Below are 20923 nucleotides of genomic sequence, written 5' to 3'. Positions count from 1 at the left end.
GCCTTATTTGATTATTGAATCAAATTTGGTTGCTAATCTATTGCACAACCCTTTAATGTTCACTTATGAATTTAAGTATTAAATTGATAGGCTTTGTTCAATTATTGTTGGATTACTTGGATAATTGGATTGAAGTGAGTAATTCGAGCATAATTTGTAGGGTAATTAATTTAAGATTGCCAATTTATTACATTATTGGATACTTATATAATTGATTAATTTGTTATTGTTTACTTGTTTTGACGGATTACATTGAAAGTATAGAACTTTTTTCCTTTATTTTTTTTCGGAAAGCATATAACTCTGTTAGTTCACATTGAATAATTTATGAGTATGTGAAATTGTTATTTGTTTTGATGTCATTGAAATTGTAAAAGCAATTAATGTACTACTGTTGAAGTGTTGATGATGGATTAAAATAAGCTCTGATTAAGGGCCGGTTTGGTATAATTGTAGGGTTTTTTTTTTTTTTTTATTGTTTTCCAAAAGCATGTAACGTATGTCATTAAATTGACAAAAAGGAGAGAGAACAAAAAAACAAAAAACGATATTTAAGTATCAGACAAGCCCTTAAACATGTTAGTGTTAATTGGATTAGATTGTGTGAACAAGCCCTCTCGGTCATCTGCCCTTGTAGCTCTCTAAACTATTTGTATAATTGTTTTTCAGTGTTAATTTTTCTATGTTGTGCTCAGGGTTGAAGAAGATAGAACACGAAAAATGATATCCGGCAACAGCAACAACAATAGCAGCAACGACATCAACAGAGACAAAGGCATAATAGTCGTAGTGATTATTCTGTTCCAGAGTTTAGCAGGGATTGGCATCTTCTTTGTCAAAAGTGATTATTCTGTTCCAGAGTTTGAGGTTGATTCTCTTTCCATGAAAGTATATAATAACACTGAGAAACGTGTAACAGCTGATTTGAACTTTACTGTCACATTAAAGAACAAGGATGAAGGTTTGTTGTATTTTGATCAAATGCAAGTGTCATTAGAGTATCACCAAAATGATGAGGTTATTTCGTCGACGTCACTTGATGCTTTTGTTATGGATGATAAAGAACGCCAGATTCAATTTGGAATGCTCATCAATGCACAAATCTATCGGGATAATGTTTTACTGTTTGGTTTAAAAGCTCAGGGTCACTATGTACGTCCTCGTGATGATTATTTTGACAAGTGCGATATTAAGCTCGTGTGTGATGATATCGGAGTTGGGTTTTTTCCCGAAAAGAATTCGACCATCATCGGGATTTTGATTGTCAGTCCAATCCCTTGCAAATGCAAATCTCAATGTAAATCTATCAGCTACTAGCCTACTAGAGAATAGCTTTCATTCTTGTTTGCTATTTTACATTCTTGGCAATGTCTGTAATTGATCGAGATTTAGTACTTGTATTATAGTTATAAAGTATCATAATTTCATTTTTTTAAATAACAAGTTATCGAGAGTTAGTAATTAAGTTAACAATATTTGATCAACGGTTTATTGAATATAGTTACTAATCTTCAAAATAATAAAAGACGCATTAAATAACGTGTTCATATTTTTGACACACAAATAATTTGTTCATTTAAAAAAAAAAAAAAAAAAAAAAAAAAAAAAAAAAAAAAAAAAAACTGTACTATGCAAAAACTTAGGGTTCGTTTGGCATTGCTATGGTTTTCTGTTTTTTGTTTTTTTGGTTTTCAAACTCATATGATATAAGTCATATAATAATACAAAAATTAGTTAAACTTATTAAAATCATGATAATTTTGAAAACTGACAACAGAAAAGTGGAAACACCTTTTTCATGTTCAAGTTTTTGGTTTTTTGTTTTCGAAAAAACAGAAAACTAAAAACAGACAACGATGTCAAACAAGCCCTTAATTTCTTGGTTGTTTTATTTGCTCACTTTCACTAAAGTCTATCTTCTCAACCTTTAATTATGTAGTATATTAAGTGATTTTTTAAAAATTTATTACTAATATATATCTATTATTTATAAAAAAAAATAAAAAATGGGTCCATGGGTCGGGTCTGGGTATACAAATTTTGGACCTAGACCCAGATCTGACCCATTAAGCTTAGACCCAGATCCGACCAGACCCATCGGGTCTAAAATTTAAAGACCCAGACCCTAAAATATGGGTCAGGTCCAACCGGGTCTGGGTCGGGTCCAGGACCCATTGCCATCCCTAGTCGTGCTTGATAAGATCACAACTCTCATTTTGTCAAACCTTGAACCTTCTAGGTGTCACAAATTAAATAATACGAGTACAAGTATAATAGAAATTATTTCATGTTTGACCCAAAATCGATCAAAATTCCTCATTTTCTCCTCGATTCCTCATTTTCTCCTCGATCTGAACAAGCCAATTTTTTGGACAAGAGTGGTTTAATTATTTCAATTTTTTTCTTTTTTTTTTGGACAAGAGCGGTTTATTTATTTCCAATTGCGAATCTAATATATAATTTAAGAGTTTTTTTTTCCAACTTTTATTCACGACACTCCAAATTCCCATCTTTGCAATTCTAGCCCTTCTATTAATTTATTTATTTATTTTTGAAAAAAATAACCAATAACCACCATCTATACTTATTATTATTATTATATATTAAAAAGCGTTCCTAAATAGAATATGTGTCACGTGTCACCCTTTTAAGCTCTATAAACGTGCCAAGTCATCAATATATGGCACGTCATCTTTACAACACGGATTAGATTTGACATCTAAAAAATACTTATAGCAAGACTTGAACTTGAGACCAACAAGTATCACAATGCAAGTCTTACCGCCTTAGCTATCCATATATTGTGTAAATTTATCCATTAATTAACTTGGTTAAGATGATTAGTCCTTAATTGTACTATTTGTTTATCATAAGATAATTTAACAACTTGTATTAAATTTTGTTACAAATATTAAATATGGTTCTCCTAATACAAATCTTTTTTCAATATATTAAATTTTGAAAATGATTTTTAATACATTAAGCAATAATTAATCAAACGTTAATTACAAACTAGCAACTCGGGGCATCGCCCGAGTCACACACTAGTTTTAACTAGGGGTGAGCAAAAAATCAGGGTACCCTGAATCGGAACCGGAACCTGTTAGGAACCGCAGGTTCCGGAACCGGAACCTGTACAAGAGGTTCCGGTTCCGGGTAGCAAATTGGAGGACCTGTTGTAATAGGTTCCGGATCAGGTTCTCAAATTTTTGGAACCGGAACCTGTAGGGTATCCTGTACCTGATAAAAATATCACTTAATTTTTAATTATACACTAATTTGTACTCTATTTTTAAATAATATGTATCAAAATTGCAATTACAAAAATATATATATTAAATTTGTAAGACAACTACTATTAGTTTGTCTTATATGCGAGTTGTAAACATTATAAATTAGTGACTAACCATTTTTTTTATTAAAAAATCTACAAAAAGTTAGTGAGTATTTTATAATACAGGGTACCCTGAATCAGAACCGGAACCTGTAGGTTCCGGTTCCGGTTCCCAATTTCTAGGAACCTGTTCAACAGGTTCCGGTTCCGGTTCCAGTTCCGGTTCCCATTTTGAGGAACCTGTTGCAACAGGTTCCGGTTCCGGTTCCTGGAATTTTTACAGGGTACCCTGTTATGCTCACCCCTAGTTTTAACTTATAACTACCCATATCACTTTAAAAAAAAATTAAAAAAATAAAAAATAAATCAATAACCACCCTTTAATAACCACTTCCTCCGTTTCATAATGTTAATCTCATATAGAATCAATCACATAAAATAAGAAAACAAATATATTTGGAATCTAACATTAAAGTACAACGTAATTCATAATTAGTTTACCTTATTTAACTTTTTTTATTTTTTATTAGGAAAGCACAAGTCATAATTGCATAATTTAAGGAAAAAAATTCCTTACTTAGAGTAATGTCATCAATCCACAATCAATTAATTTCAGAAAAATCAAGTTATAAATGAAATGTATTCAATATGGGTAGATTTTTTGAAACGCCCAAAATAGTATATGGGACTAACATTATGAAACGGAAGGAGTATCACTTTTACCTTTTTTTTTTCTCTTAAATGTATATATACAACCTATATCCCGTGCATGAGCACGGGTACACTCTTGTTCTTGTAATTTGTAAGACATAATCCGTCTTGTTAAGAACCCATAATTAGATAGTACTGTATAAAGATTAAAGACCTACCAAAAAGATAAATACCATGCTAAATTAAGGGCCTGTTCATATTTACTTAATTTCAGTTCAGTTCAGTTCAGTTCCAATCAGTTCAGTTCAGTTCAGTTCAGTTCAGCTCTTAATTTCCCTCTCACATAAAATATTCATTTCAGCTTAATTCAGTTCAGTTCAGTTCCAATCAGTTCAGTTCCAATCAGTTCAGTTCAGTTCAGTTCAGCTCCAATCAGTTCAGTTCAGCTCAGTTCAGTAAATATGAACAGACCCTAAATCAAACACAAGGCTTAATTCTCATTAATGTTCTTCCAAAAATTTATAATACAAGCAAACCCTATGATAGGATTAGGAAACTGCCAAAAAAATAAATACCAAAAGATATCTTAGCACAAAATATGTTAAGTAAATATATCTTAAGATTTCCTAAAATATATATCCTCAGTATATTTATTTATCGGATGTAACTAACCCATTTATAATTGGGGCGGTTTAGGACTATTATTAATAGGGCTCCAACCCAGTGAATTGCTTGTCAAAAACAAGAAATATAAAACGGATTATTGCATAGTCTTTTCTCCTCCTCCTCTCAGTTCTCCATTGAAGTGCACTTCACGTTAAGTTCTCCATCTAGGGTAAGTTGTTGTCTCTTTTTGTAATAATCATATCAATTTCACAATCTAGGGTTAGTTTAATTTAATTGTCAGTGCATTAACTTTAGGGTTCCAAAATCTTGACTTTTGCCTCTGAATTCTAAGATAGATTATGAAAATAAATTTATATATGAGCCTAATTTGATAATCGAATCAAATATCCCTAAAATTACTTATGTGTTTTTTTCGAGCCTTATTTGACAATTGAATCAAATTTGGTTGCTAATCTATTGCACAACCCTTTAATGTTCACTTATGAATTTAAGTGTTAAATTGATTGGCTTTGTTCAATTATTGTTGGATTACTTGGATGATTGGATTGAAGTGAGTAATTCGAGCATAATTTGTAGGGTTAATTAATTTAAAATTGCTTATATTATTGGATACTTATATAATTGATTAATTTGTTATTGTTTACTTGTTTTGACGGATTACATTGAAAGTATAGAACTTGTGGCTCCCTAAACTATTTGTACAATTATTTTTCAGTGTTTCTAATTTTTCTATGTTGTGTTCAGAGTTAAAGAAGATAGAACACCAAAAATGATAAGCGGCAACAACAACAACAACAACAATTTCAGCAACAAAATCGACTGCGAAGCCGTATTTGCATCCGTATTTGTTCTTATCCTGGTTTTAGCATCGGTTGCCATCGTCTGTGACAACCATGGTGATTTTTATCCAGAGTTTGAGGTTGATTCTCTTTCCATGAAAGTATATAATAATACTGAGAAACGTGTAACAGCTGATTTGAACTTTACTGTCACATTAAAGAACAAGTATGAAGGTTTATTGTCTTTTGATCAAATGCAAGTGTTATTAGAGTATCACCAAAATGATGAGGTTATTTCATCGACGTCACTTGATGCTTTTCTTATGGATGATAAAGAACGCCAGATTCAATTTGGAATGCTCATCAATGCACACAACCTTGGAAACGAGACCGTGGATTCAATCTATCGGGATAATGTTATACGGTTTGGTTTAAAAGCTCAGGGTCACTATGTACGTCCTCGTGATCATTATTTTGACAAGTGCGATATTAAGCTCGTGTGTGATGATCTCGGAGTTGGGTTTTCGCCCGAAAAGAATTCGTCTATCATCGGGAGTTTGATTGTCAGTCCAATCCCTTGCAAATGCAAATCTGAATGTAAACCTATAAGATACTAGCTTAGCAGGGGAAGCTTCTGAATTGGGTTGGAAAATTTAAACTCTGACTGCTGAATTTAGTATTTGTTGTATGGTGCTTTTTGATACTGTGTGCATGTGTATATAGACAGAAACTAGATGCATTCCCCTTTGATTTTGCATAATTTAAACTAGATGTATTCATTTTTTTCGCATAAGATGTTTTCCGTCAAAATAATTGAAACCCAAATACTATCTACAATATAAATGTGAAAGTACTTGTATATTTTTGGGTGAACATGTGAAAGTACTTATATGAAAGTACGGCCCTGTTTTTTTGAGCTTCTGGGCAGAGCAGAGCAGATTTCAGCAGAGCCGAGCAGAGCAGATTTCATTATTATTATTATTATTATTATTATTATTATTATTATTATTATTATTATTATTATTATTATTATTATCATTATCATTATCATTATCATTATCATTAATATTGTTATTATTACTATTATTATTATTATTATTATTATTATTATTATTACTACTACTACAACTACTACTACTACTAATATTATTACTATTATTATAATCATTAAATTTTATTATTAAAAATTAATTATTATTAATAATATTAATATTATTAAATATTAATTATATTATTATTAATATATTATTATTAAATATTAATTATATTATTATTAATATTATTATTATTAATATTATTATTATTAAATATTAATTATAGGGAAATTCTCATTGGTAGCAATGTAAAATTGCACATTCTCAATGGTAACAAAATTTTTTACAAATTCTCGCAAATAGCATTACTTTTGATAAATTTCTCTTACATAACAATATTTTTCTAATTAACAAACATTTAGCTTAATTAAACATTAACTAAGCTAATAATTAACAAAATAAAATAGCCAGCCACCCTGCCCTGCCGGCCTGCCCCTGCTCCCCACTCTAGCCACTCCCGCTGGTCGTACTACCCCTGAAATCACTAGCCTACGGTACCCCACCTCGACCCCCCAAACCCTGAACCACCTTCGGCCCTCCATAATTAACATAGGGAGAAACAACTAACAACGACCCTAAACGCACAAAAGGGGAGAGAGAGAAAAACTCAACCCACAGCAAAAATTAAACCTTTCGAAGGCGGCAACAATGGTGTTAGGTTCATATTTCTGCCAAATAAAGGAGCAAGAAACCTAATTGTCGATGAACAAGCTACAATTTGAATCAACAGAAGGTACGATTCGCGGCAGATTTAAACCCTAGAATTTTATTTTGGGGATTCAATGGTTTCGAGTGGTGCGTGGTTTAAGGGGATGAACGGAGTGGAGACGGCAGGGGAGGGGCGAATAGTGTTCGTCGGAGACGAGGAGGGGATTTTTGGCGTCGGCCGGTGTGACGAGAGGTTGTGGGTTGCTGTGTTTTGTTGTTGAATTGGGTGGTCAAGGTGGGGGCAGGGTGGCTGGGGGCTTGAGTGGGTGGCCGTTCCTTTTTTTTTTAATTTTAGATTAATTATTGTTTAATAAAGTTAATTAGTTCTTAAATACAAAAATATTGTCATGTTAGAGAAATTTATCAAAAGTAATGCTATTTTTGAGAATTTGTAAAACATTTTGTTACCATTGAGAATGTGCAATTTTACATTGCTACCAATGAGAATTTCCCTTAATTATATTATTATTAATTAAATTATTATTAATATTATTATTATTAAAAATTAATTATATTATTATTAATATTATTATTATTAAATATTAATTTTATTATTATTAAATATTAATTATTATTATTATTAAATATTAATTATATACTTCCTCCGTTTTCTTTTACTTGCAACACACCTTTTAAGCACGCAGTTTTAGGAGATGATTAGTGAGGGTAAACGAGCGATTTTATCAATATAATTTTTACATGAAAATTAGAATAGAGTTAAGGATCATTTGTAAAAATTATAATGAAAATTTTGTCCATTTACATTACATAAACCAGAGCTCAAAACACGTGCCACAAGGCTGTGTTGCAAGTAAAAGAAAATAGAGGAAGTATTATTATTAATAAATATTAATTATTATTAATTAATATTATTTATTTATTTGTTATTATTAAATATTAATTATTATTATTATCATTAAGTATTGATTATTTATTATTATTTTTATTAAATATATATTATTATTATTATAATAATTCAATATTAAGTATTAATTTTAAGCAAAGCAGGGCAGGGCAGGGCAGAGCAGAGCAAATTGAAGCAGAGCAGAGCAGAGCAAATTTCAGCAGAGCAGAGCAAAGCAGAGCAGATTTCAGCAGAGCAAAGCAGAGCAGAGCAGCTCTAAAGAACGGGGCCTACGTTATCTAACAAATCTAACCAAAATATTTCACAACATAGTCCTTTGAAATTTTGAGCATGTGTACAATTAAAAAAAAATGAAAAGCCATTCAATGTGATAGAAAAATGAACCAAAGGACTACCGACAATTAAAAAATTTAGCAAAGGGTCCTATGTATATATGAATTGAGTCCTAACAGCTGATACATTGTGGCTCGAAAAAAAATAAGCAGGATTTAGCCAGTGGAATTCATCTTTAACAAAATAACACTAAAACTAAGATTTGCAGCAGCTGTTAGTACAAACACTACAAGGTTTAAATCTATTAAGTACCATTTAAGCTTGTGCTCGAAACACCAAATCACTAACGAAGATAACAACAAAACAATGAAGGATCTTAATACTCGCCCTCATCATCACCATCATCATCCTTAACTCCAACCTGTTCATAATCCTTCTCCACCTCACTAGTCTCGGAAAAAGTCTCGGAGAAGAACATACGCCACAAACACGCCTATAATCAAATTTGTGACGATTAGCCATCGTGTGACTACTTCACCCGATTCCCAATTAAGATAGAAATTGAATAGGACACCAGCGATAGTATACGCACTAATGCCAAAGCTGATAATTCTGTCAATCTTCGAGTCTGCATTTGCCTTGTTTCTGTCTGTGCTGGCTGCAGAAAACCCATCTCCAGCATGTACCGTGACAATATGATCACCACCACCCCCAGCACTCATACTAGAAGGCACCTCTGCAGCTCTAGGATTAGACCTTATTTGTTCCAACTCAGTTTGCAAGCAACAAATTTTATCCCTCAAATTGTTTATTACATTCTCCAGTGCTGAAACACGGTTTTGGCAATCTTTCTCAGCTAATAGCACGCCATCAGTGACAGCCTCCAGAGCAGACCTCACGTCATTAATGTTACCCTTCAGATGATTCAACTCAGCTTCCAAATTTGTTATGCGACTTACGATATCAAGATATAGACGTAAAACACCTGCAACTCGGGGCATTCTTTGTTGTTGAGCTACACATTTCATCCAACACCATAAGTTTTTCATGAAATTATCAAAAGGCAATTGGCCAAGCAAGTAACAGACTAATTAGCAGGTTCATTCTAAACAAAAAGGCAGGAAAATATAGGTGATTCCCTAACAAAGACTTTCAGAAGGCTGCTACAGCATCAGTTGTTACTCGAATACTTTATCCCAAATCAAAGTGCTCGAATGTAGGTGTGTGTAGTGATGTGAGCAAGGTTAAGATACAACTTCATGATTTCAAATTCAAAATAACACCAGACAGGTACAATACAGTAATGACTAATAGTGAAATTCGAGTAACAAAGTGCTAATCTACCGCAGACCAAGTAACTAATTTAAGGTTATTGACAACTCAAGCATACCTGAACTAGGACCTTCACCTTCCTGCTGCTGACCACCAACATTAGGCGGGCTTTGCCTTCCAATTCGTGCAGCACTTCGATGCTGCTCACCTTCCAATTCGTGCTGCTCACCACTTTGATGCCCCAACTCTAGCCTCAGCTTTGCTCCGTGTGGTCTAGGAGGTTTAGGTGGTCTAGAAACATTGGCAACTTCAGGAATTGACCATGTATTTCTTAGAGGCATTGGAGCAAAGTTTCTGATATTAGTCCTCACCCATGACTCTATCACATCAGTCAGTACAAGTTTGTGACTGATGAGAAAATCAGTCAGTAAATCAGCTGGTCGCATTTCATATAAAGGACTCATCCATCTCTCAGGAATATTGTCCTGATTTACTGGAAAGTTAGGACAAGAAAGGGTACTGTCAGGTGAACTGCTACCATATCTGGGTCTTTTCCCCTCAGGTTCTACTTCTTCACTAGTTGGACTAATAGATCGCCGGTTTCGTAGAGATTGTGGATCAGTTTCAGAAGCCTCCTTTTCAAGATCTTCCTCAGTAGATGTAGGATTCGACTGAATGACACAAACATTATTTAACCCATTAAAAGCAAGTATACAGTTCAAGAAAAACCATCATATGAAAAAAATTAAATCAAGAAAACCCCTATTAATGAACCAGCAAGATAAATGAAATACCCATCTAATTCTTTTTCTAAATCCACCATTAATTACTCATTTCAAAGGTATAATTAACCTGAAAACTTGAAATGCAGTGATTAATTTTTTATTAAGCGGACACAAAAACGTCATAGTTATAACAGATTAATTAATTTAACCTTTAATAGCTGGTAAACATTTCAAGAAAATCATGGTAGTAAGAAATCTAAATCAAGAAAGACTAAAATGAACAGCAATATAGATAGATACCCATCTATTTCTTTCTCTTTATCCACCATTATTATTAACCCGAAAACTCGAAATGCAGTAATCAATTGAACTAAGCAGCACGAAAATTTCATAGTTCTAAGACACAATCAAATAACACCAAGAATCTGGTAATTAGGGTAAAAAGTAATCAAATTCAAAACATGAAGAATTAAGCAGAAAAGTACACCAAGCAGTTGTCCTATTAAATGTCGAGTTGAATGAACCAAAATTTAAACACCCTTTAAATTTTACTCGTAATTCGCAATTAAACGATAATAACCCAGAAATTCAAAACTGCAACATAATCGAGAATTGATTAAAGAGCAAAATAAAGATGATAATGATGAGATTAAGACATAAAGAACAACAGAGTTGAAGGAATGAAGTAGAAAATCATACAGAAGAGTCCGATGCTTGTGAATGTTCATCACAATAATCCATTAATTTGCCCTTCATCTTCTTGTCTGCCATGATGATTTACAGTCTTTAAAGATTTAGTTGCAGGGGAATGAGAGAGGTTGAATTTTATTGAGAGCAGGATAGTGAAATGTGTTTTTTTTGGCGGTAGAATATAACGATTTGTAACTATATTTCTCTTTACTGTTACACGGCTTCACGTCACCACTTTTTTTTTTTTTTTTTTTTTTTTGAAGGGGGTACTTGTATAACATACTCTATTATATGTATGGACTATAGCAGCTATGCGCCAATAGTTAACCAAATAATGTTACATAAAATATTTAGTTATGTATGGACTATAGTTATTGTATGAGATTTAAATTTGAAAATTGTTCAAAAATTAAACTTTTAATAGAAATTTGTTGCAAGAAATCTCCTTATAATTTTATTTTATTTTTGTAAAGACATACCTTAATCAATTTTTTTTTTCTTTTTTTGCGAAATCATATCTTTATGACGGAAAATGGGGTTTGACCCCTTTTTCCGGCGTTGACTACCCTAATCCACCCACGAAACCATCTCCCTCTTTAGCCTCGCCCACAAAATCACCCTTTTATGACGTCGACCACCCAAACCCACCCCTTTAACAGCGTTGACTACACTAAACCCTTCTCTATAGCCCTAGCCACCCCTTCTCCCCTCCCCTGTTAGCAACGGCACCCCTAGCCGCGCTCCCCAAACCCTAATTTACACGTACTCAAACCACCCCTAACTCAGATTTTTGTCGGGTGGTGGAAAGAAGGGAGTTCGATTTTGTTGGGGTTAAGGAGAGGAGGCAGTTTCGTGGGTGGAGCTAAGGAGAGGGTGATTTTGTGAATGGGGTTAGGGAGGGGCCGGTTTCGTGGTTGGGGTTGGGGTAGTCAATTCCAATTTGACATAAAGGTATGATTTTGCTAGGATTTGACCCCATTTTTCAGCATAAAAGTATGATTTTGCAAACAAAATAAAAATTGATTAAGTTATGTCTTTGCATAAAAAAAAAAAAAAAATTATAAGAAAGTTTCTTGTAAAAAAAATTCTTATAAAAAATGGTTTTTTGCAAAGTTCCCTTTAATTTTTAAAACTCCGTTTTATATGGTAATTTTGATACAGTGTGAATTATTTTAGAGACAATAAAAATTTTAACTAAAATATATGAATGCTATAATAGCATTTGTTGTAGCATGAAAAGTTCGTACATACAGGTGCAATATCAATTTCAAGAACAATTCAATCAACTAGGCTCTTGTAGCTCAACGAAGACATTAGATAATCGGAGTGCTCTACAGAGCGGAACCTGAATAACTCAAAAGAACAGAGCTTTAAATTGTTAACATGTGTGCAAGATTGATTGTGTGATTTATTCCAGTACAGAGTGAGTATCGACTTACAAAAACTGATGTAGTATTACACTACTATTACTGTATTATATTTGTGAATTGTGAGGCAATGACATAACCCTCTATATTTATACTTCCTCTACTATTGAGTATTGAGTGGTAGTAGTTGAAATATAGTGCTTACTTTTTGACAAAAATTTCCTATCTTCCCGAGAATTTTTGACGAAAAAATGTTACTAATCAATACATTAAACAAACAATTATGCGCATGACTAGCATTTTGCAAGTCTTCGTAAACTTGGTTTTTAAGTACAAGTGCCTCCACCCAGCTCCATACCATACCAATTCAACAACTACTTCCTCCATAAATCCTTTTTCTCTCTCTATCAACTCTTCCCTTGACATTAAACAATGGGTAATGAAATGAAAATCCCCATTAATTTCATTTCTTTGCTAATATTTGTATGGTTGCTATGCATTTGTTGCCTCCGTACATATTGTGTTTCTAGCCAGTGTCATGATGATGAGAAGTCTCTACTTCTTGAGCTTAAAAACAATCTCACGTTCACCCCGGACGCTTCTGACAAGCTAAGGGACTGGAATGAAAGCGTAGACTGCTGCCAGTGGAATCACGTTGAATGCGACAACTCAACTGGCCGAGTCATTGGCCTGGAATTGTATTACCTCAATATAACCGGTGGCATAAACAATTCCAGTAGCATAGTCCATCTACAGTACCTCCAAACTCTAGATTTGGGGTACAACTATATCCAAGGAAGCATTCCTACATCAATATTTACAATGCCATCTCTCCAAGAAATATTTTTAGATGGTAACAAATTCAGCGGGCAACTAAACGAGTTTGTGGCAACTTCATCTATGCTACAAAATGTTTATTTGAGCAACAATAGCTTGGAAGGCCCAATCCCAAAGTCAATTTTCCAACTGCAAAACCTGAAAGAGCTAGACTTGTCATTCAACAAGTTCAACGGCACAATCAAACTTGTTGAGTTTCTACAGAGCTACAAGTTACTTCAAGATCTTGATCTTGGACACAATTACTTGTCCGTTGATACAGATGGTTGTGGCGTAAACTCCTCTTTTGCCCAGCTACAATACCTTGTCCTGGTTAATTGCAACTTGCACTCCGTACCAGAATTTTTAAAAAATCAAACATCAATGTCTGGCCTTGATCTTTCAATGAATAAGATCTCCGGTAAAGTGCCCAAGTGGATTTGGGGCGTTTTTCTCTCATCAAGTACCAAACGTGTACTCTTGGACCTTTCTAGCAACAGCTTTGTGGAATTAGAAATAGATCCATATCTTAACTTCTCATACTTTGGCCGTTTACAGGTAACTCTAGACCTCCATTCCAACAATTTTCATGGAAAATTTCCAATTGTCCCATACATTCTAGCCTATTTAGATTGTTCCAACAATCATTTCACTTCCATTGACCCTGATTTTGGCCCAAATCTATTCATGGCTTACTTCTTGTCTTTTTCAAATAACAACCTACGTGGGAGCTTCCCTGCAGCACTACAGTATGCCATAAATCTATATCATCTTAATCTAGAGTTCAACCATCTGAATGGGAATATTCCAGATTATTTTATCAACATGTCCCTTCTCAATGTAGTTAATTTGAGAGGAAACAATCTAAAAGGTTCCATCCCTGCTATATCTGGAAATCAATACTGCTACTTAGAAACACTGGACTTGAATGGGAATTTTCTTCAAGGACGTGTTCCTCGATCACTTGCCAATTGCAAAGCATTACAAGTGTTAGACCTCGGAAATAATCAATTAAATGACACCTTCCCTTGTCACTTGAAAAGCCTGCCCAAATTGCAAGTACTCATCCTCAGATCCAACAAATTCTATGGAACTTTGGTTTGCCCACAGATTCGCTCAATTTGGCCCATGCTTCAAATTGTGGACCTTGCTTCCAATCATTTTTCCGGTGAACTAAATGCCCAATATTTTTTCAACTGGACATCAATGATGGCAGGAACAGGTAAAGAGGAACCAAAACCACGCTATGTACTAAGTGAGGAGTATGAAGCAACACACTATCAAAACTCAGTGACAGTCACATTCAAAGGTAACACGTATGAGCTACAATACATCTTAACAGTCTTCAGCATTATTGACTTCTCCAATAATTTCTTCCATGGGGAGCTACCAAAAGAGTTGGGAAATCTAAATGGTCTAATAGTACTCAACCTATCACACAACTCTTTCTCGGGCAAGATTCCTTTATCATTCGGTAATCTGAGCCAAATTCAATCTCTAGATCTTTCTTGCAACGCCTTAAGTGATAAAATACCTCCACAACTTGCAAACCTGAATTTCCTCGAGTATTTGAACTTATCTTTCAATAAGTTGTCGGGAAGGATCCCAACAAGCACTCAGCTTCAGTCATTCAACGCATCTTCATTCCAAGGCAACCAAGGATTGTATGGCCCACCTTTAACACCAATTCCTAGAATTCAAGTTAATTCAGATTCGAGTTCACAAGATTCAGATTGGATCTCAAAGAACACATTTGAGTGGATGTTAATGGGAGCTGAAGCTGGGTTCCCTGTGGGAATCACCGTCATTTTAGGGCCTCTTCTTTATATCAAGAGATATAGAGAATGGTATTGCAACTTTCTTCATATACTGGTGATGAAAATTCTGCGTAAGGAAGGTCATGCAAGGAGAAGGAGGAGGGCAAGGCAACACAACAGGCAGCAAAGGCAGAGACGCTAGAGCAAGATTGTCAATGCGATAAAAAAAAGTGGGATTTTGCAGGTGTTTAGTAATTTGCATTTTGTACTGTTCAATTAAATGCTTTTCAATTTGTGTATATGGTAGAAACAATGAAACTCCAGTAAAGTTATGTACTCCGGATGTTATAATTGTTGCTTGATCTTTGATGTTTGAGTAATGAATGATGTTATACATTAAATTTTGAGTTATGCATGGAATCTAAAAGCTGTGTATGAGGTTATAATTTAAAGCCTTGTTCCATGTTAGCATTGAAATGTTCTTCCATAATAGCCATATAGGTGTAACCGTGTAATGTAATCAATTTCACGAACAATTCAACCTAATAGACACTAATAAACCTAATACACACTAATAATAGAATTAAAGTTCAATGGAAACATTAAACAATCAGAGAAACATGAATAACTAAATGCTCTTTAAACATGAATAATAAAGGTTTGCAAGCGTACCTGCATCAAGATATGCATATCCCAGCTTATTGCCAATACTGGGAATCATATGATCAGGCTGCTGGAGCCTCAGCTATGGATGTGAATTGAGTCCTAGTTGATTTAGGGGAATGAAACAAGCCGACAGCTGATACATTGTGGCTCGAGAAAAAAACAAAAAAGGCAAGATTTAATAAGCTTTGTGAGAGGAAAATTATCTTTAATAGAACACTAAAATTAAGATTTGCAGCAGCTGTTAGTACAAGCACTACAAGGTATGAATCTATTAAACTTAAGATTTTATACATTTGTATTTTGTAAGACGTATCACAATTTGTTATATGATATATCCTGGGAATTATATTATCATTGAGCATAAACATTGTATAAGTAACATTAGTAGTTGAAGATTTCACCAGTCTAAGTTCAAAGTTAAATGTAAGATCAATATTAGACAGTACTTAGCTCAGCAATGTTTGCTCTGCTCTGCATCAAGTCATCGACAAATCTGAACCAGAACAAATTATATCAAACCCTGCAAAAGTTGCCATTTAAGCGTACACAAAAGACCAAATCACAAACAAAGATAACTAATTATCCATTTCATAGCCAGAAACCATTCAAGGACACAAATAACCAAGTCTCAACCATAATTGTTTGCACCATACAGGAGCACAAATCAACAAACAACAAAATAATGTAACTGGTCCTTAAAACAACATGCAAGCATTACTACTAGAGAGAACCCAAAGGAACTTAGTACTCGCCCTCATCATCACCATCATCATCTTCGGCACCCTCAGCACCAACCTCTTCATAATCCTTCTCAAGAGCAGCAAGGTCCTCACGAGCCTCGGAGAACTCACCTTCCTCCATACCCTCACCAACGTACCAGTGGACGAAAGCCCTCTTGGCATACATGAGATCAAACTTGTGGTCAATTCTGGAGAAGACCTCAGCAACACTGGTGGAGTTGGAGATCATGCAAACAGCTCTCTGGACCTTGGCAAGATCACCGCCAGGAACAACGCTGGGTGGCTGATAGTTGATACCACACTTGAAACCAGTTGGGCACCAGTCAACAAACTGGATGGTACGCTTGGTCTTGATGGTGGCAACAGCAGCATTGACATCCTTGGGAACCACATCTCCACGGTACATCAGACAACAAGCCATGTACTTTCCGTGACGTGGGTCACACTTGGCCATCATAGATGATGGCTCAAAAGCACTGGTAGTGATTTCAGCAACAGAGAGTTGCTCATGGTAAGCCTTCTCAGCAGAGATAACAGGGGCATAGGAGGAAAGCATAAAGTGGATCCTGGGGTATGGAACAAGATTGGTCTGGAACTCATTCACATCCACATTCAAGGCACCATCAAACCTCAAAGAGGCAGTAAGGGATGAGATAACCTGAGGGTGAAGAAAACAGAATGTTAGTTAACCAAAGGTATAACCTATTGTATTAATGTGTGCTGGTAATTAAGTTGTCAGTAACAATTACCTGAGAAATCAGACGATTAAGGTTGGTGTAGGTGGGCCGCTCAATGTCAAGGGAACGCCTGCAGATGTCGTAGATGGCCTCATTGTCAAGGAGAACAGCAACATCAGTGTGCTCCAAAAGAGAGTGAGTTGAGAGGACACTGTTGTAGGGCTCAACAACAGAGGTTGAGATTTGGGGAGAGGGATAGATGGTGAAACCCAACTTGGACTTCTTTCCATAATCAACAGAGAGACGCTCCAAGAGGAGAGATCCAAGACCAGAACCAGTTCCTCCACCAACAGCATTGAAAACAAGGAAACCTTGGAGCCCAGTACAGTTATCAGCAAGCTTGCGGATACGGTCCAAGCAGAGGTCGACAATCTCCTTACCAACTGCAATTAAACAAACAGTTAGGATACAAATCCACATAATCTAACATCACATCAAATACAAAGCACATCTTCGACACTTACTGGTGTAATGACCACGGGCAAAGTTGTTGGCGGCATCCTCCTTTCCGCTGATAAGCTGCTCAGGGTGGAATAGCTGGCGGTAAGTTCCGGTCCTCACTTCGTCAATGACAGTGGGCTCAAGATCAACAAACACAGCACGGGGGACATGCTTTCCAGCACCAGTTTCACTGAAAAAGGTGTTGAAGGCATCATCTCCTCCTCCAACAGTTACATCACTTGGCATTTGGCCATCAGCCTATCAGCGCAAAATGGCAAAGTAATTAGCATCACCATACAACTTAAAACTCATCAGTGCATATAAGATAAACACAATAATTTTCCACAAGAACATCCAACAATCAATGTATTAAATATAGCAAGTATCAAAAACAAATCAGTGAGATTACAATCACGTCTTAGAGACATAGCATTCTAAAATTCCATCTGATTTAACAGTTAAAATCACAACGATTACAAAATCAGGAATCACATGGAAGCTTGAGGCCAGTACATCCTTATATTTTACATCTCATGTGTGAATCCATTGGATAAAATCAGAATTAATCGTTCATATATAGCCATTATTATGACAAATCATACGACTACACAATAAATGATCGTCATTTATATTAAGCTTGATCGTCATTTATATTAAGCTTACTTTTATCATAGTTTCATTTCGGAATAATCATCAAACATCTTATTTGCACATACATTGCTTGAACCAGATTAATCAATTACATAAAAACTTATTATCAACAATATACACCAATAATTGACCATTGAAAAATCGCAAACAAGGTTTTGTCATTTTTCTATTTGCTCAAATGGATCAAAATACAAATACAGATCAACACCTGTTGTGTTCACCAGAAAAACTCAACTCTATACCAACATTACTAGATCTAAACAAACTCAATCAAAACTTAAATCATCAGAACAAGACATTTTAATACAAGCTAATGTCTCAGATCTAATATGTTTTCAAACACTAAACATCCTAAATCAAGTTTCAAATATCAACCAAACTACAAATCATTTCATATTCAAACAAATTCATCGATTAACAACAAATCGCATATAGATCGAACGAAAAACAAACTGCTAATTATTTCATATTCAAACAAATTCATCATTTAACAACAAATCGATTATATACCGAACGAAAAACGAACTGCGAATCATTTCAAATTCAAATAAGTTCATCATTTAACAACAAAACGCTTATAAACCGAACAAAAAACATCAGATCTGGCATAAAACAGGATAGATCTAAAACTAACCTAAAATGCAGCACCAAACATTCAATTCAACAACCTCAAATCAATTTAAACATCAGATTTCTCACAAAAACAGCATGAAATCAACAAAAACTGAAGCAAAAACAATAGATCTAGAAAGAGAAAGAGAGATATACCTGAATACCGTGCTCAAGACAGTAAAGCTCCCAGCAAGCATTTCCGACCTGGATACCAGCCTGACCGATGTGGATTGAAATGCACTCCCTCATTTTCGCTAGAAAATTCTAGATCTAAACCGAAGAAAATCGAAGAAACAGGAGAGAGAAGGAACAAAAATGGAGATGAAAATCGAAGGCGTTTATGAAGACGCCTTCTTTGAGAGAGAAAGAGGAGAGAGAAAGTAGCGAAGAAGAAGGAGAAGTTTTGAGAATGAGGGAAGAAAAGGGTGGAAGTGGTGGTTCTTATACTGCAGGAAGGTGAGAAGTTATTGAAAATTGAAAAAAAAAAAAAATGAGGGTTTTCTTTTTTTAACTATGGTTGACAGACAGATGGGTGAGGGGGTGATTTAACCATGGTTTAAGTTGTTGGCCTTGCTTTGCGGTGAAGTGAGCTGTTAATTTCAAATTTTAAATTTTGAAAATGGATTGGTTTTTTAATTGGTGGATTGTCTTGTTCTTGGCGGTTTATGGACTCAAGTCACTCAACTAAAGAGGGGGTTATATAAACTTTAAATTGGAGTAGTCTGGAGTCTGGACTGTGCCATAGTGTAGTCTGTAGTGGTACTATGGTAGTATTGTAGTAACCAAAATACAGTATAAAATTAAAATAAATAAAAAATAAAGAAATGTTATAAAATTAAAGAGAATATGAGAAAAATTATGGAGAGAATTCATCTATTCATGTTATTCCATATGATAGGGGTATATATACATAGAATATTATAAGTAAGGTTTGCTTAAATAACAATAAACCCTATATCTAGAATATTCTGGAAACATACAAAGAGGATAATGGATATCCACACAATATTTTCATAACACTCCCCCTTGGATGTCCATTATCGAAGATTGTGCCTCGTTAAAACCTTAATAGGAAAAACCCTATGGGATAAAAACCTAATTAAGGAAAAAGAGTGCAGCGCGTATTTTCTCCCCCTAATGAATACATAACTTGAGATCTTCTAGTGCCGCAACAATGAATCCAATATGTTTGGATATCTTCTCATATGTAGTAAGTAAAATATCATTAGTTGATCTTCGATTCTCTTAAAATGAAGTTGCATCTTCAAATCTTCAAGTCTTCTCGTGAACATGTGAAGTGTCTTCATTTCACCATACATGTGTTTATCTCTAATATCATTATTTCAAATCTCTGTTTAATAGTTGATTTAAAACTTATGCGGTTATGACTTCTGCTGGAAGTCGTTATTGATGATCATTATTTGATCAAACATTCTTTAATAATAATATGGTGACAAAACTTGATATTATCAATGTCGTTCTTCAATCTCATATGAATTATAATATGAGAAATATAATTATATACCCTAATCATGGTTCTTCTGGACGACCATAAGAAAACATTCTCACGCATAGGTATTCCATTGATATTCTTTAGACGTTTTGCAAACATGAATAGTAAATCCCACTAACTCTCATATACTCAAACTTCAGGTTGAGATGTCAATGATTTAGTCACATAGACTAAAAGTTTAATAATACTTGCAATATTCAAAATATAATTTTTGTAGGGCTGGATATATAAATGCGTCGTACATAAGTTCTTCATGAACTCTTCTTCTTACATGATTCATAACATGCAATTGAATCGGCGTCATCAATAATTTCATCACAATTATAAGCCCACTAGAATATAAATATTTCTTTCTCATTTTCCATCAAAGTTGTAAATATGCCTTACTATACTTTGAATGAACATTGACATACACCACAATTATTGTACAGAAAGTAATGCATGCAATATGAGATATAGAAAATATGATAACATATTAAACAAAGTATACAATGAGTAATGCATCTAACAACTTCAAACATATGCAATGAATAATCCAGTAACCTATGACTCACACATGCATATGAACATACATAGGATTCGAAATAATGCAAGACACTGTACAG

At 34.4% G+C, this 20923-nt stretch overlaps 2 protein-coding genes across 2 annotated transcripts; one reads left to right on the top strand and one right to left on the bottom strand.

Annotated features, from left to right (window-relative positions):
• The first annotated feature begins 12817 nt into the window (after positions 1-12817).
• LOC145600287 (receptor-like protein 47) lies at positions 12818-15160 on the top strand. Its single transcript, XM_081656206.1, has one exon. The coding sequence runs from the start codon at positions 12818-12820 to the stop codon at positions 15158-15160; it is 2343 nt and encodes a 780-aa protein (XP_081512332.1).
• A 1023-nt stretch (positions 15161-16183) lies between these two features.
• Positions 16184-19248, bottom strand: LOC145601944 (tubulin alpha-1 chain). The gene is made up of 4 exons (XM_081658033.1): positions 18962-19248; positions 17566-17800; positions 17114-17484; positions 16184-17022 (listed from the first exon to the last, which is right to left on the bottom strand). Exons 1-4 carry the CDS (start codon positions 19052-19054, stop codon positions 16366-16368), a joined length of 1356 nt encoding a protein of 451 aa, XP_081514159.1. The 5' UTR covers positions 19055-19248; the 3' UTR covers positions 16184-16365.
• Between the last annotated feature and the right edge of the window lie 1675 nt (positions 19249-20923).

This window comes from Chenopodium album, chromosome 21, assembly GCF_948465745.1.
Source record: "Chenopodium album chromosome 21, dcCheAlbu1.1, whole genome shotgun sequence".
NCBI lineage: Eukaryota > Viridiplantae > Streptophyta > Magnoliopsida > Caryophyllales > Amaranthaceae > Chenopodium > Chenopodium album.
Note: the sequence above shows the minus strand (reverse complement) of the source record. Positions and strands in the feature narration are given on the sequence as shown.

Bases quoted from the DNA above. Each gene is read 5' to 3' on its own strand.
- LOC145601944 (XM_081658033.1), bottom strand. From the start codon at position 19,054: ATGAGGGAGTGCATTTCAATCCACATCGGTCAGGCTGGTATCCAGGTC. The intron at 17,485-17,565 runs GTAAGTGTCGAA...GTTTAATTGCAG, and splicing joins TGCCCGTGGTCATTACACCA to TTGGTAAGGAGATTGTCGAC. The intron at 17,023-17,113 runs GTAATTGTTACT...CTTCACCCTCAG, and splicing joins TTAATCGTCTGATTTCTCAG to GTTATCTCATCCCTTACTGC.
- LOC145600287 (XM_081656206.1), top strand. From the start codon at position 12,818: ATGGGTAATGAAATGAAAATCCCCATTAATTTCATTTCTTTGCTAATA.